The sequence below is a fragment of the Bos grunniens genome, chromosome 11 (genome assembly GCF_055505025.1).
Source record: "Bos grunniens cultivar Pamir isolate PY7600 chromosome 11, Bosgru_T2T1.0, whole genome shotgun sequence".
NCBI lineage: Eukaryota > Metazoa > Chordata > Mammalia > Artiodactyla > Bovidae > Bos > Bos grunniens.
In genome coordinates this window covers 11,921,066-11,932,852 of record NC_141175.1, presented here as the reverse complement: position 1 = coordinate 11,932,852, position 11,787 = coordinate 11,921,066, and the positions used below count along the sequence as shown (strand labels likewise).

At 51.8% G+C, this 11,787-nt stretch overlaps 1 protein-coding gene across 6 annotated transcripts in view; it reads right to left on the bottom strand.

Annotated features, from left to right (window-relative positions):
- Window positions 1-812: 812 nt before the first annotated feature.
- GOLGA1 (golgin A1) overlaps window positions 813-11,787 on the bottom strand; it is a 43,997-nt gene continuing 33,022 nt past the window's right edge. For all 6 annotated transcript variants that reach the window (XM_086325219.1, XM_086325222.1, XM_086325224.1 and 3 more), the window contains 8 exons: window positions 9,702-9,791; window positions 8,664-8,766; window positions 8,405-8,559; window positions 7,861-8,007; window positions 4,778-4,837; window positions 4,067-4,237; window positions 3,464-3,550; window positions 813-3,018 (listed from right to left, as the gene is read on the bottom strand). In XM_086325219.1, the coding sequence (XP_086181345.1) occupies window positions 2,938-3,018; window positions 3,464-3,550; window positions 4,067-4,237; window positions 4,778-4,837; window positions 7,861-8,007; window positions 8,405-8,559; window positions 8,664-8,766; window positions 9,702-9,791 (894 nt within the window). In that variant the 3' untranslated portion in view covers window positions 813-2,937. The remainder of the gene's footprint in view (window positions 3,019-3,463; window positions 3,551-4,066; window positions 4,238-4,777; window positions 4,838-7,860; window positions 8,008-8,404; window positions 8,560-8,663; window positions 8,767-9,701; window positions 9,792-11,787) is intronic.

Sequence of the window (11,787 nt, the reverse complement as noted above, 5' to 3'; positions counted from 1 at the left end):
ATGAGAGGTGGCCTGTTCTGGAAACTGGACGTGGAGGGGTAGACAGACAAAAGTCCCTGCAGGGCTGCCCGGGAGCGAGCGTGGCTTCCTCACAGTCTGGGTGCAGCAGTCCCTCAGCCTGGGCCACAGTGCTGCTGGCTGCTACACAGACATGTTTTGCTGAATAACTGTTGTTTTTACTCCTCTGATTTGGACTTAGTTTCGGAGCTTATTTAACAATCCTCAGTTTGTGTAACTGCACTTGGAGTCCTGGGAGTGCACTCAGGTGCGCCCATCACCCGCTCCTGACGCTGGGCTTGGCGGTTTGCCAGGAACACTGTGATGCTGAGGGGTTTTCTTTACAGGAGGAAGAGACAAACAGGTAGGAACAAGCCTGTACACAGACAAGGCACATTTTGTTCCCTGTAACCGCTGACGGTAGGCCTGTCTGAAGAGCAGATGCTTGTCTTTCCTTTTTAGCACATGGAACTGTAGTCTGCATTCTGTTATGGTAAGGACCCCATTCGTATTCCTGAAGCTCTCCCCAGTCATGCGGGCCTTGGAGATGGATGTTGACCAAAGTGACGATCCTCCCAGCTCCTCTGCAGAACCCCCACCCTTCCTGGGAGGTAGGACTAGGCTGCTGGCTTCATTAAACTACAAATATAATATTTACTCACCCAAACCTAACCTGGGAAGGTTCTTTCTGCAAGACAAATGCTCTAAGGCCCTTGAAGCTAGCCTTGAAGTTTTCAAGTGAGACACAAGGTACTAAATTCAACAAGTCACAGAGGAGATGCTGACACCAACCGATAAGTAAAATGCACTGCATCTGGATTGAAGGGCTTTAATCAAAAGTGTATTGCACCACAAATGAATTTTCTACAGCAGTTTTAGATAATACAATCCCTATTTACAACATGGAGGGTGAGATCAAGATCCGATGCTCATATAAAGGGCTCTATGTACTGTCTAGCACAGAACGTTCTATACAAGTAAAAGTGCATTAAATCACTTAAGAGTATTTACTCCACTCTTCCTCTTAAAGCTGAAGGAAATTCAACATGCAGGAGGAAAGCCTAATCAGAACGCATCCTCCCTGTGCAAGAACAGACCTAACGGGGCCCCACAACTGTGTCTAAAACTGCCGGCGGGTGTTGGGGCGTCGAGACCAGCTCAAGGGCTGGAGAGGCCACGGGAGTCAGCGGGGCCTCCCACAGCTGTGCTGGGATCGCCCTAACTACCCAATTTAAGGAACTCTTTCCTGGAACAGCTGGAAGAGCTACTTCCTACTTGTCAAAATGATGGAACAGAAGGGAGTCCTGGTTTGTGTCCCCACCAGATAATGGGAAACGGGCTCCTAGACGTGGGTCGCATCTGCCGGGGGAGCCGCAGGAGGAGGTGGGTAACAAGCGTCACTGGGCAGCAGAGCCCGAGCTGGATGTGGGTAATGCTGCCCTTGCTTGGTACTTCGAGGGCCATGGGACTGTCTTACGTTAATTGCATATCCTTGCTTTCCTGTGAGATATATTTTATATATATATTAGCCCTAAACAATTGAGAAACCTAACATCATTGGGTAACTGATGATAAATCTAGGAGCTCCAGTTAGTAACTCAGTTTTTTATTTAACCAATAAAACTTTCATCAAACTATACAGTTTCCCTTTAGATCTGAAAGTGTGGCTTATCCAGGGCAAGTGTTTCCCTTTCTTTAATGATGATGAATACGAGATTTCATCAGTCACTCCCAGAGCCATCTGCGTGTTGTCGAGCACTGCAGCCAGGCAGGGGCCGCCTGGACGCCACACGTGAATGTAGTGTCATCTTAAATATCCGGGGGTGGGTGCGGCGATGGGGAGATGGTGGCTCCACTTAAAGGGCAGTCCACCTCCAACGTTTTGGTCAAGGCTGGGGGGAGGAGAGGAGCAGCTGCGGCTTCCTTTGAATACAGCAGACTGTCCTCAGCAGTAGAAAACATTGATTAGCATTTGCTCAGTGTTATAACAACAGAATTAAGATCTAAGCAAGTGAAATACCACCACTGCTTCAGAGGGAGGCAGATTGGGACAAGGATCCCAATCTTAGAAATAATTTCCTCTTGATGCTCTGATTTTCCCTTAAGAACACACCAGTTAAATGGATTTTATAATACAGAAGACATGTTTATAATAGCGAGGAACTTTAGCTATAAAAAATAGTTTAAAATGGTTTACCAGCAACCTATCCACCACAAGTACATTCATTAAAAAGGCAATTGAGTGTATTTGGTACTAAGAATCTTTTTACACATTTGCTAGTTTTCTTCAGTAAAATGAGATACTGTCAGAAAGGTGCATATATTCATTAATCCACACTGGCCCCAGAGTACCTTAGAGATGGACACATCTGAAGTTCTAGGATGTCTGAGTAGCAAGGTGAAATAATGTTTCCTTGGGCGGAAGCGCTCAAAAGCCTCTTCTAACTCACCTGAACCCAAACTTACGAACAGGGAAAGGGAGCTGAAAAAAGCCAGCCTCACTGAGTTGGCTCTTCACGGCAGAAGCAGGTGGGTCTGCCCTCCTGGGCACCGTTTCGAAGGCCTGTCTGTCCAGCATCATCACCACATGATGGATTGGCTGCCTCCCCTCTGACACAGGCTGAGGGCTTCAGCTTTAAGTGCTAACTGAAAGAAGATTCAGGTGCAGGTGGGTGCTGGCCAGAGCTGGGATTTTAGCAGCACTGTGGCAATGTGGGTTGTGCCAGGGCTCTCCGGAAACCAGGATGTCAGGATCAGCGACCTCCTGAGATTCGTATCAGTCTGCAGGAGTGGGCCTTAAGTCTTGTAAACAATGTTCAGACGCTTGTACAAAATACTGCAGTTACAGTGATTAAAAACCCACCAGGACTGTGGTGTGTCAGTGTTCTTTTCACAGAAAAAGTGTCAGCCCTTGGAGCCCCCATCCCTGGGTAGTGCCACCTAGGACCACGGTGTCCGAGGGTTGGAGATAGATGGCCGGATGCTGCCCTTGGGAGCTGGCTTGGACCCAAACCACGACATCTGTGTTTGAAACAAAAAAGGCTCCTGAGATGAGGAGCCAGGACTGGGTGCAGAAGGAGCTGAAAGATTCCCCTCCCATCCTGCTCTCCTGGCCCTTCCTCCCCTCCACGATCCTGACTCTGGTGGGAGCAGCTCAGTGTTTTCTACTACAGCTTTTATGCAGGTCCTTTATGGGTATTTTTCACTTTTTTAAAAAGTCTGGGTGCTAGCCAGACCTGAGCTGTTGATGAAGTGATACCAATGGGAGTGCTGTCACAGGCCTGTTAGTCAAGTACAGCAGAGACCTGTGGGCACAGAGCGTGTCCTCAGTCAGCACTGCCCCATCAAGTTCATCATCCAGAGGCACCTTCCAAGCTAATGATGCAGCCGTGCACTGCTCTCATCTGCCAGGGCTGGGACGACTGACTAGTTTTTGGAAGGCAGACAGCAGACCAGGAAACCCTACCTTATACTCCAGGGTTTCTTTGAGCATGTTCTCCTCCTCTTGTGAAAAGTTCAGCAACACTGACACAGCTTTTATAAGATGAAAAGCCTGAAACAAAGTAAGTTTTGCTGCCATGGGCCTCGATGGGAGTTAGCAGGCGGTCAGCAGCTAACTGGTAGCCATCTCCCGGTCCTGCTCCTCCGGTGCACTCCCGGCTTGGTCGGCAAGGACCACATAGAGGGTGGAGGTGGGCATTCTGAGGGCTGCTGGCTCTTCTCCCCTACCTCTTACTTGGGGACTGGCAAGATCACCAGGACGGCCATGGCAGCTCCCTGCTCTTCAGCAGGAGGCAGGACCGCTGGACAGATGCAGCTCCCTGGACCCTGGCCTCGGCATCCAACCCGCATCTCCTCCCAGGAGCCAGTTCCCTACTAGGAGTCCCCTGCGGGCTGCTCAACCAGCAGGTCAATGCCAGCTGGAGACATGACTAAGTGTCCACACTTGTGGTCAAAGTGGACTGTGGGAAAGGAAGAAAGAAATGGAACTGGTGGGAAGCCAGGTGAGGCCCAGACAAATGAACCAGGTGGAACTCAGTACCCAAAGGGCAATTCAAAAGCCCTTTACCTCAGATTCGCGACAGGACATGAATTTTAAAACCACGTGTTTGAGGTACTCGAAGTTGATCTCACGAGCGTCAGTCAGGTCAGCATTATTTGTGACCGAAGGTGCCATGTTTGACATCTCAGGCCCAGGCTTCTCTCGGACTTCAAAAAGCTCATTATCAGGTCTAATTTTCTGAAAAAAACCAAAGATGCTACATTGAGCCCTTCAAGACAGATCTGAAAATGACACGGGAAAGTCACCTGGCCTAGGCTGTGATCACCTGAAGCTCTTTGCCACACACAGAACACAGCAGGGTGACAGGGGCTCAGCTGGGAAGGAAGCGCCAGCACCTGAGAAGGTAGGGTGCTGGCTGGGAGGAGGGATAGAGGGACATGAGGAAGTTCAGCCATTTCCTTTATCCGGGTCAGGACTCGTCTCCTGGGGCAGTGAGCACCCGACCTGGCCTTCTGCATGCATGCGTGCTACACACATCACCTCACTGACCTCTCAGAAAACACACTGGCTCACAGAAAGAGGGCTTGTGCCAGGGGTCACAGAGCCACTTTCCAGGAGCACGTTCAAGGTGGCAGGGCCACTGTCCCACCAGCCAACATCTGACTTCCCAGAGATCTGCGGTCCCGGGGGAGGAAGGGAGCACCATCAGGCAGTGAGGGCCCTGAGGAGGACCACGCAGCCAGCAGGGCTCGGGCAGCGGGGAGAAGGGTCACTCACCAGTTCCTTTTGCAGAGTCTTCTTGAGCTCCAGCATTCTTTGCTGCATCTGCTTTATGGTCTGTGATCAAAGTCCCACCCCCACAAAAAGCCATCCATTAAATGCACGTTTCACCATCTCTAAGGTGCCAAGGACCACAGCACAGACAGAAAACCCCTTGGGTCCGCATACACCTGTCAGATGCCCCTGCCTCGTCTCCTGAGAGGCTCGTGCTTACGACACACCCGCCGCCGTGGCCTCTCCCCTCACATGCTGCTGCTCTGCACGCACTTGCTCTCTGGGCCCTGCCGGGCCACGGCCCAGTGCTGCCCCCACTATGGCCTGGGTCCTCAGGACTGCTTCAGGCACTTGCCCCTGTAGGTGGCAGAGCTCAAAATGCCTCTGCATAGTACATTCTGTCCTTCAGAATTATATTTACGTGCTATCACCCCAAAAGAGGTTACCTGGGCCAAAACTGAACAGTTCTCACCACCACCACTGATCTCCTAGAATACTGTAAGAATTCTCAAAGCTGATCTGGAACAGTGTAAGAGATCACAGCTTTTTGGCATAACCCAACAACGCTGGGTTTTATAGCTTTCATTTATTTTCTTATTTTTGGTGAGTTTAATTATTAGTATTACAGGCCTTAAATATAATTTATTACACATTCCATTAATAACCAGAAAGGCTGAACTTTGTTTTCCAATGAAAACATTTACTGTATAAACAATACATGGAAGAATTTTAAATAAAAATTTTTCCAAAACCTCACAACTCTAACATATCAAAAAGAGTTTTTCCTATGAACTTCTAGCCCATGTCACCATTCTTGCACTGAATAGCTAGAACTCTGAATAGTATTTTGCATTTATCAGAGTTTCCACAGCTTTAGTTTTCCTAATAATAACTTTTAATGTGACAGTAACTCTAGGGGATGCCCCATGTCTTCTTATATAGCCAAATTTCCTTTTTTTTTTTTTGACCACACTGCCTGGTCTGTGGAACCTTAGTTCCCTGACCAGGGACTGAAACCACTGGCATGGCAGTGAAAGCGCCAAGTCCTAACCACTGGACTGCCAGGGAATTCCCTGAGTTTCCATGTTTAAACAAAGCTGTAATAAGCTTCATTTTCTCAAGAGTGGTATGTCCACAGTCCTCTAGAGAACAAGATGGTTGGGCTGGGGACTGTGTAAGCGCCTCCAGCTCCTGTGAAGCACGTCACACTGCCTCCAACACCTCACTGACAGAATGGTGAGATTCTGTTTCATTGTGTATTCTCTGGTTGACCACGGGGCTGGGCATTCCCCCAAAAGTACACTTGCTATTTTATGTTACTTGATTTTCTAGGTTTTTGACTCATTCATTAATTTGCTCAACAAATACTGAGTCTCTACACTGGTCTAGAGACTGAGGAAACAGCGAAAAAAAAAAAGGGGGGGAAGAAAAAGGAAAGAAAAAATGTCTGCCCTCTGGAGGGAAAAAGTTAACCAGCAAATCTACAGTGTATCACAAGGTATAAGAGGCCTGGAGAAAAAGAGGAAGGTGGGGGGACAGGAGTTCTGGTGGGGAGGGTCGGCAGAGCAGCAGGGGAGGCCTCACTGAGAAAATGACACGACGGAGGAGGCGAGGGGACTGGGGGAGGATCTTCTAGACAGAAGGCTCAGCAAGTGCAAGGGCCCAGGCGGGAGGGCGCTTGGGATTCACAGAAAGGCGAGGCTGCTGCACGTGAGGAAATGCAGGGGAAGCGGAGGGTGCGGGGTGAAGGGCAGCAAGGAGCCAGACCACTCAGAGGGTGCGGGGTGAAGGGCAGTAAGGAGCCAGACCACTCAGGCTTTGCGGCCACTGTAAGGACTTGGGCTTTTATGGGAACAGTGAGTCATCAGAGTGCTGGAAAAAACAAGCACAGGGGAACCAGTTAGAAGCCCATCCCTGCCCTCCAGGGAAGACAGGGTGGTCACCAGGTAGCAGGTGGCAGCAGGGGCGGGAGGAGAAGCAGCTCCTTCTGCGTATAGTTTGAAGGGAGAGCACGAGGGATTTCCTAATGATCTGGACATTGGCTGTGAGAGAAACAGGGGGTCAGGGATGGCTGCAAGGTTCTGGCCACTTCCTGAGATAGAAAAGATGGCAGCGGATGCTAGAAAGTGCGGTCAGTCTGAAGTCTGGCTCTGAATGTTTCTGATTTCAGCTGCCTTTCAGACACTGACACAGAGAAATACGGTAGATACAGAAGTCTTGAGTTCACGGGCGCTGTCTGGACTGGAAGCGTGGTAAGGTGCCAGCAGCACACAGGACGGGTGAGATCACCAAGGATGCGAGTGTGACCTGGAGAAGCTGAGTGAGGGCAGGGCCCAGGGACACACAGTGTGTGCGTGTCTGTATTGCCCAGAAGGGATCAGTGGGTGTGGGGAGGGGAAGGGGGAGACAGGGAGGGAGCGAGGGAGGGAGGGAGGTGGCGGCGGGGAAGAGAAAGAAGGAACCCCTTTTCCCGTGTTAAAGAGCAACCACACGATCTGCAGGCAGAATTTCAGGCCAGAGCACTAACCAGGCCATACATTAACTTCACAGGACACAGTAAACCCAGGCTCAAATGAGCCCCTGCATTTACAGGTGCTGAAGGCAGGATGGGTGGAATCATGACATTTATTAAGCCTCTATCAAATACCAGAAAACTTACAGGAAATTAACAGTTTCAATTCATCACCCAATACCCGCCCCCTAAAACCCCCAAACCGCTTCAAGGCAAGCATCAGCGCTCTCATTTCACAGCTGGAGAAGAAGGTGCAGAGGCCAGGGGACTGGCTAGGACCGGCTGGCGAGGGCAGAGGGGGCGGGGACACCGAGGCCTGCTACTGCCCCAGCCCTGACACTCGGGACGCCACCTCAGGTCAGGGCTGGAGACGACTTGTGGAGTGAGAAAGCAGAGGGCCATGCACGAGGCAAGCAAGCAGAGAAGAGCCAGGAGGAAGGCCTTCTAATGGGAGGTAAGACCGCCCCCAAGCGCGGCCCAGGGGCATCAGCACAAAGCCTGGAGAAGGGGCTGGAGGGTTTTAGGCACAAAGATGGGAAAGGAGACATAAACAGCTGAGGTGAAGCATCCTCACCTTATTTTTCTCTAGAAGTTGCTGCTCCAAGTCCTGTTTTTCCTTCTGTAGCTGCCCCAGATCTGTGGCTGCCCCCATCTCTCCGTTTGGTATTCCCTCCACAGCTGGAAGCTGGTACTCGGGGTCTTGCCTGGCCCTCGAGGTCACCTACAGGGTGGTGGCAGCACAGGTAACGGTCAAGCTACGCCACCGACCTCCTGGGGCGGGGCCAGACTCACTGCAAAGGGGACGACTGATGTGTCCGCCAGGCACCAGCAGGAACCAGACTATGGAGATCCCCTCAGGGCCCTCTGGGGGGGACAATTAACCTCCCATACAAGGAGCCGGCTGGGAAGGAGGGCTTCAGCACTTGAACGCGGACAGGTGTTGTCGCATCAGATGGGCTCCTCAATGCTCACAAATCCCTCGTCAGGGAGGTGCCCTCCCGTTGAAGAGGAAGCTGAAGCTGCCCAGCGCCCCCCAGGCCTGCCCACTGCCTCCGCCCATTGGTGACATGCTGCCCCCCCGCTGCCCCCACACCCTGAGCAGCTCAGGCGGGACTCACATGGGGCTTGCTGGCTGACAGCACCAGGGGCCGCTCCTGGCCCGTCAGCCTCAGCAGGTCCTCCCGCGTGGCCGTGGCCTCCTCGGCCCTCAGGCCCTGCAGGGCCTCCAGCTCGCTCTGCAGCTGGCGTGTCTGCAGCAGCGCAGAGTCGTGACCTAGGCCAGGCACAGAAGCAGTGAGCACACTGACTGGGCCCCTCCAGGCTGGGGTCCCCAGCAAGAACAGGCGAGAAGGCTCAGCCGGGGGCAGGGGGCCTCACCTTTCTTCAGCTGGAGAATCTCCTGCTCTTTCTGGAGAATCACTTCCATTTTCTCCTGCAGACTCTGCTCCTTCTCGCCCATCATGGCTGTCAGGTCAGCGGCCTTGGAGAGAAAACCCAATATGAGAGAAGGCTAGGAGTAGCAATCACATCTTCCTTAAAGGAGTCTCCACTTTTCCGTTACCCAGGGTCCTCCATGAATCCCTCCCTGAAGGCCACAGCCTAGAACATTTCCCAAGCTAACCTCTGCACCTATTAACAGAAACACGCGCAAGTCAGTTCTCTTCGGCAGGCACAGGGGCCCCTGCCCCCACGGCCCCCTGCCTGCAGTGGGCCCACCACAGACATGGCCATTAGCCCAGCCTTCCCACAGGCTGTCATGACTGTAACTTCATGTCCTGCGTGCCTGTGGCATGCCCAGCACTGGATGCACACGACTTCACTGTTGTGGTATTCATGAAGGTGTGATTATCACAGGGTCTTTTCAGAGGCAACTCCAACAGACCTGTTAAGAACCTACCACAGCCTCAGAGCCAGTTACCCAGACCTGGGGCCTGAGCCTGAGCCTGTCCTCAGAAGACGGCAGCTTCTCCCACCCTTCTGGCTGAAAGCTCAACTGTGGTCTCTGGGGCCTGCAGCCAGTGGGGCCCACCTCCCAGAATCAGAACCTGGGTGTGGACTTGCCTCCAGGTAACATTTGTAACAGTAACCAACTATCAAAATTTTAAAAGGTTATCCCATGGGGTGAGAGTTTCTTTCCTTTTGTCTTTTTTTTGGCCACACTCTACGGCATGTGGGATCTAGTCCCCTGACCTGCGATCAAACCCACACCCCCTGCATTGGAAGCACAGTCTTAACCACTGGACCACCAGGGAAGTCTGGAGGGTTTCTAACGTTTTCTCCTGCCTTCCTAGAGACACCAGGGAAACCAAGCAGCTGGCAGCATTCCTAGAGCTGTGTCCACCCCCTGCTCTGAAGAGATGGGAGGTAGATCAGTCCTGGCTGGGACTGCTGGGGGCCGCATCCCACGGGCCCTACCTGCTGCTGCAACTCTTCCCTCTGCTTCCGCACCTCCTCCAGGGCTTGAGCCATTGCCACACTCACGATTTCTCTTTGGCTCCATTCTTCCTACAATCCAGAAAATGGGTAGGAGATTTGAGTCCCAAAACCCAGTTCCCACTTTCTTCACTGCACAGACCAGGTGAAGCCCACAGAGAGAGGACTGTCTCACAGGAACAGACGAGTGCTCTCCTGCTCCCCGAGGTTCCCAGGCTACCTTCTGGCTGCACGGCCTTCTGTTCCTCTGTGAGAATTATCCCAGTGCACAGCCCACTAACCCCTCTAGGGACAGGCATACCGCTGAGGGTTGGTCATCCCATGAGCATGCCAGTCAGTACTCAGGCCAAAGGCTAGAGGACCCAGACTTGAAGAGCTGCTCTAATGAAATCAACACAGAACCACACGACTCAGGCCCATGTGAACGGAGCAGCTGATTGGAACAATTTGGTTACAGAAATGATAACAAGCAACTACTAAATTTTAATAGAGCAAATGTCAGATTCATCAAAATCATCCATAGTACAGGACAGAAAACTGAAGCTCTGAGAGGTCATGTAATTTGCATGAGGTCTGAGAGCGAGTAAGTGGCAGGGCCAGGTTTTAAGCCAGTGCCTGAGCTCAGAGCCAAGGCTCTGGCTGCTACACTCTACCACCCAGGCCTTTCTACCTCAAGCAGGGCTGCCCCACTGGCCCTTCCCAGATCACGGCGCCTCTTTCCTGACAAACACATCAGTCCTCTTCCCTGACATGATGCTGTGCTCACTCATCAACCCCCAGATGAATAATAATATGGCTTCTCAGGTGCCTGCACACTGGTCAGGAATGTCTGGTGTTTCTATCTACCCACAATCACCCCTTTTGGGCGTAAAAGTCTCATCACTGCTATTCCCCACTGCCGCCCTGCAATTCCACATGGTTCTGGTAGGGCTGCCAATAATGATGCCCCCATTTTGTGGCTATAGGAATAAGCATGTTCATCAGGCCTGGTCAATCATAGTACCTCATACCCATGGCCAAATCAATCTGTCCAAGGGTGGCTCTGTCATCCAAGATGAACCAATCAAATCCTTTTTTATATCAAAATCCCTTTTTAGTATGGTAACGTTGAGCGGGACATGTCTTTGTTCCCCTGGGGTTGCTAAGCTGGAATGTTATCAGTGTGGAGTTGCTGAAGTGATGTCCTATCATCCATCATGGAGGAATGCAAGGACAAGCTGGGTGACACAGGGTAAGTCAGGTGAGGCAAGCTAGGAGACCAGAGGCCTCCATTCTAGTCGGACAAGCCTTTCTGGTTCTGTGAACTGCTCAGCTTCACCTGTGAAATCTCCTTTTCCACTTACACAAGCCGGGGGGTGAACGGAGGGAGATGCCAACCTCACGGCCTGTCCCTTCTGACGTCTACCGGGGAGCTGTCAGAATTGGCTTTCCATGAGTCCACCTCTAGTAGAGAAGGAAAACTGGTGGTGGAACTTAAGAGGCTGACAGTGGGACGCTGAACTACCCCAGACAATCCCCCGCGTAGGAGAAGCTCTGCTGATACAGGAGAAGGAACAAGGGGTTTCAGGCTGAGCCGAGCTATGAGATCCTGGTCCTGCAGGCCCAGGTGCTGGGAAGGGGGACAAGAGCGTCATATGCCTACAGGAGCCTTTTCTGGGGAAGTTCAGGAGAGACACTACAACTGACGCTGTCTTAAGGGGACAGGAGGCAGGCTGTGAGCAAGAAAACAGGAAAGCGTGTCAGGGCAGGAAGCAGAGGCTCAAAGCACCTCCATGCCAGGAACTGCACTTGGCACTTTTCATCCATGGTCATGCTTTATCCTCACGGTATCATCCTCTTGAGGTCAAGGGTCATCACCTTCAGTTTGAAAAAAGAAAACTAGATTCCCTCAAGGAGCAGCTCGTGAGGGGCCAGGGTGGCACCCAGAACTGAATCTGTGTGGTTCTAAAGTCTGTGCTAGTGCCACAGAAACACACACGACCCAGGATCTGAGGCTGAGCTCAGGGTCACTGAGCAAGTCAGCAGGCCACCCACACGCACAGTTCTCTGCACCTGGAAATGATTTTCC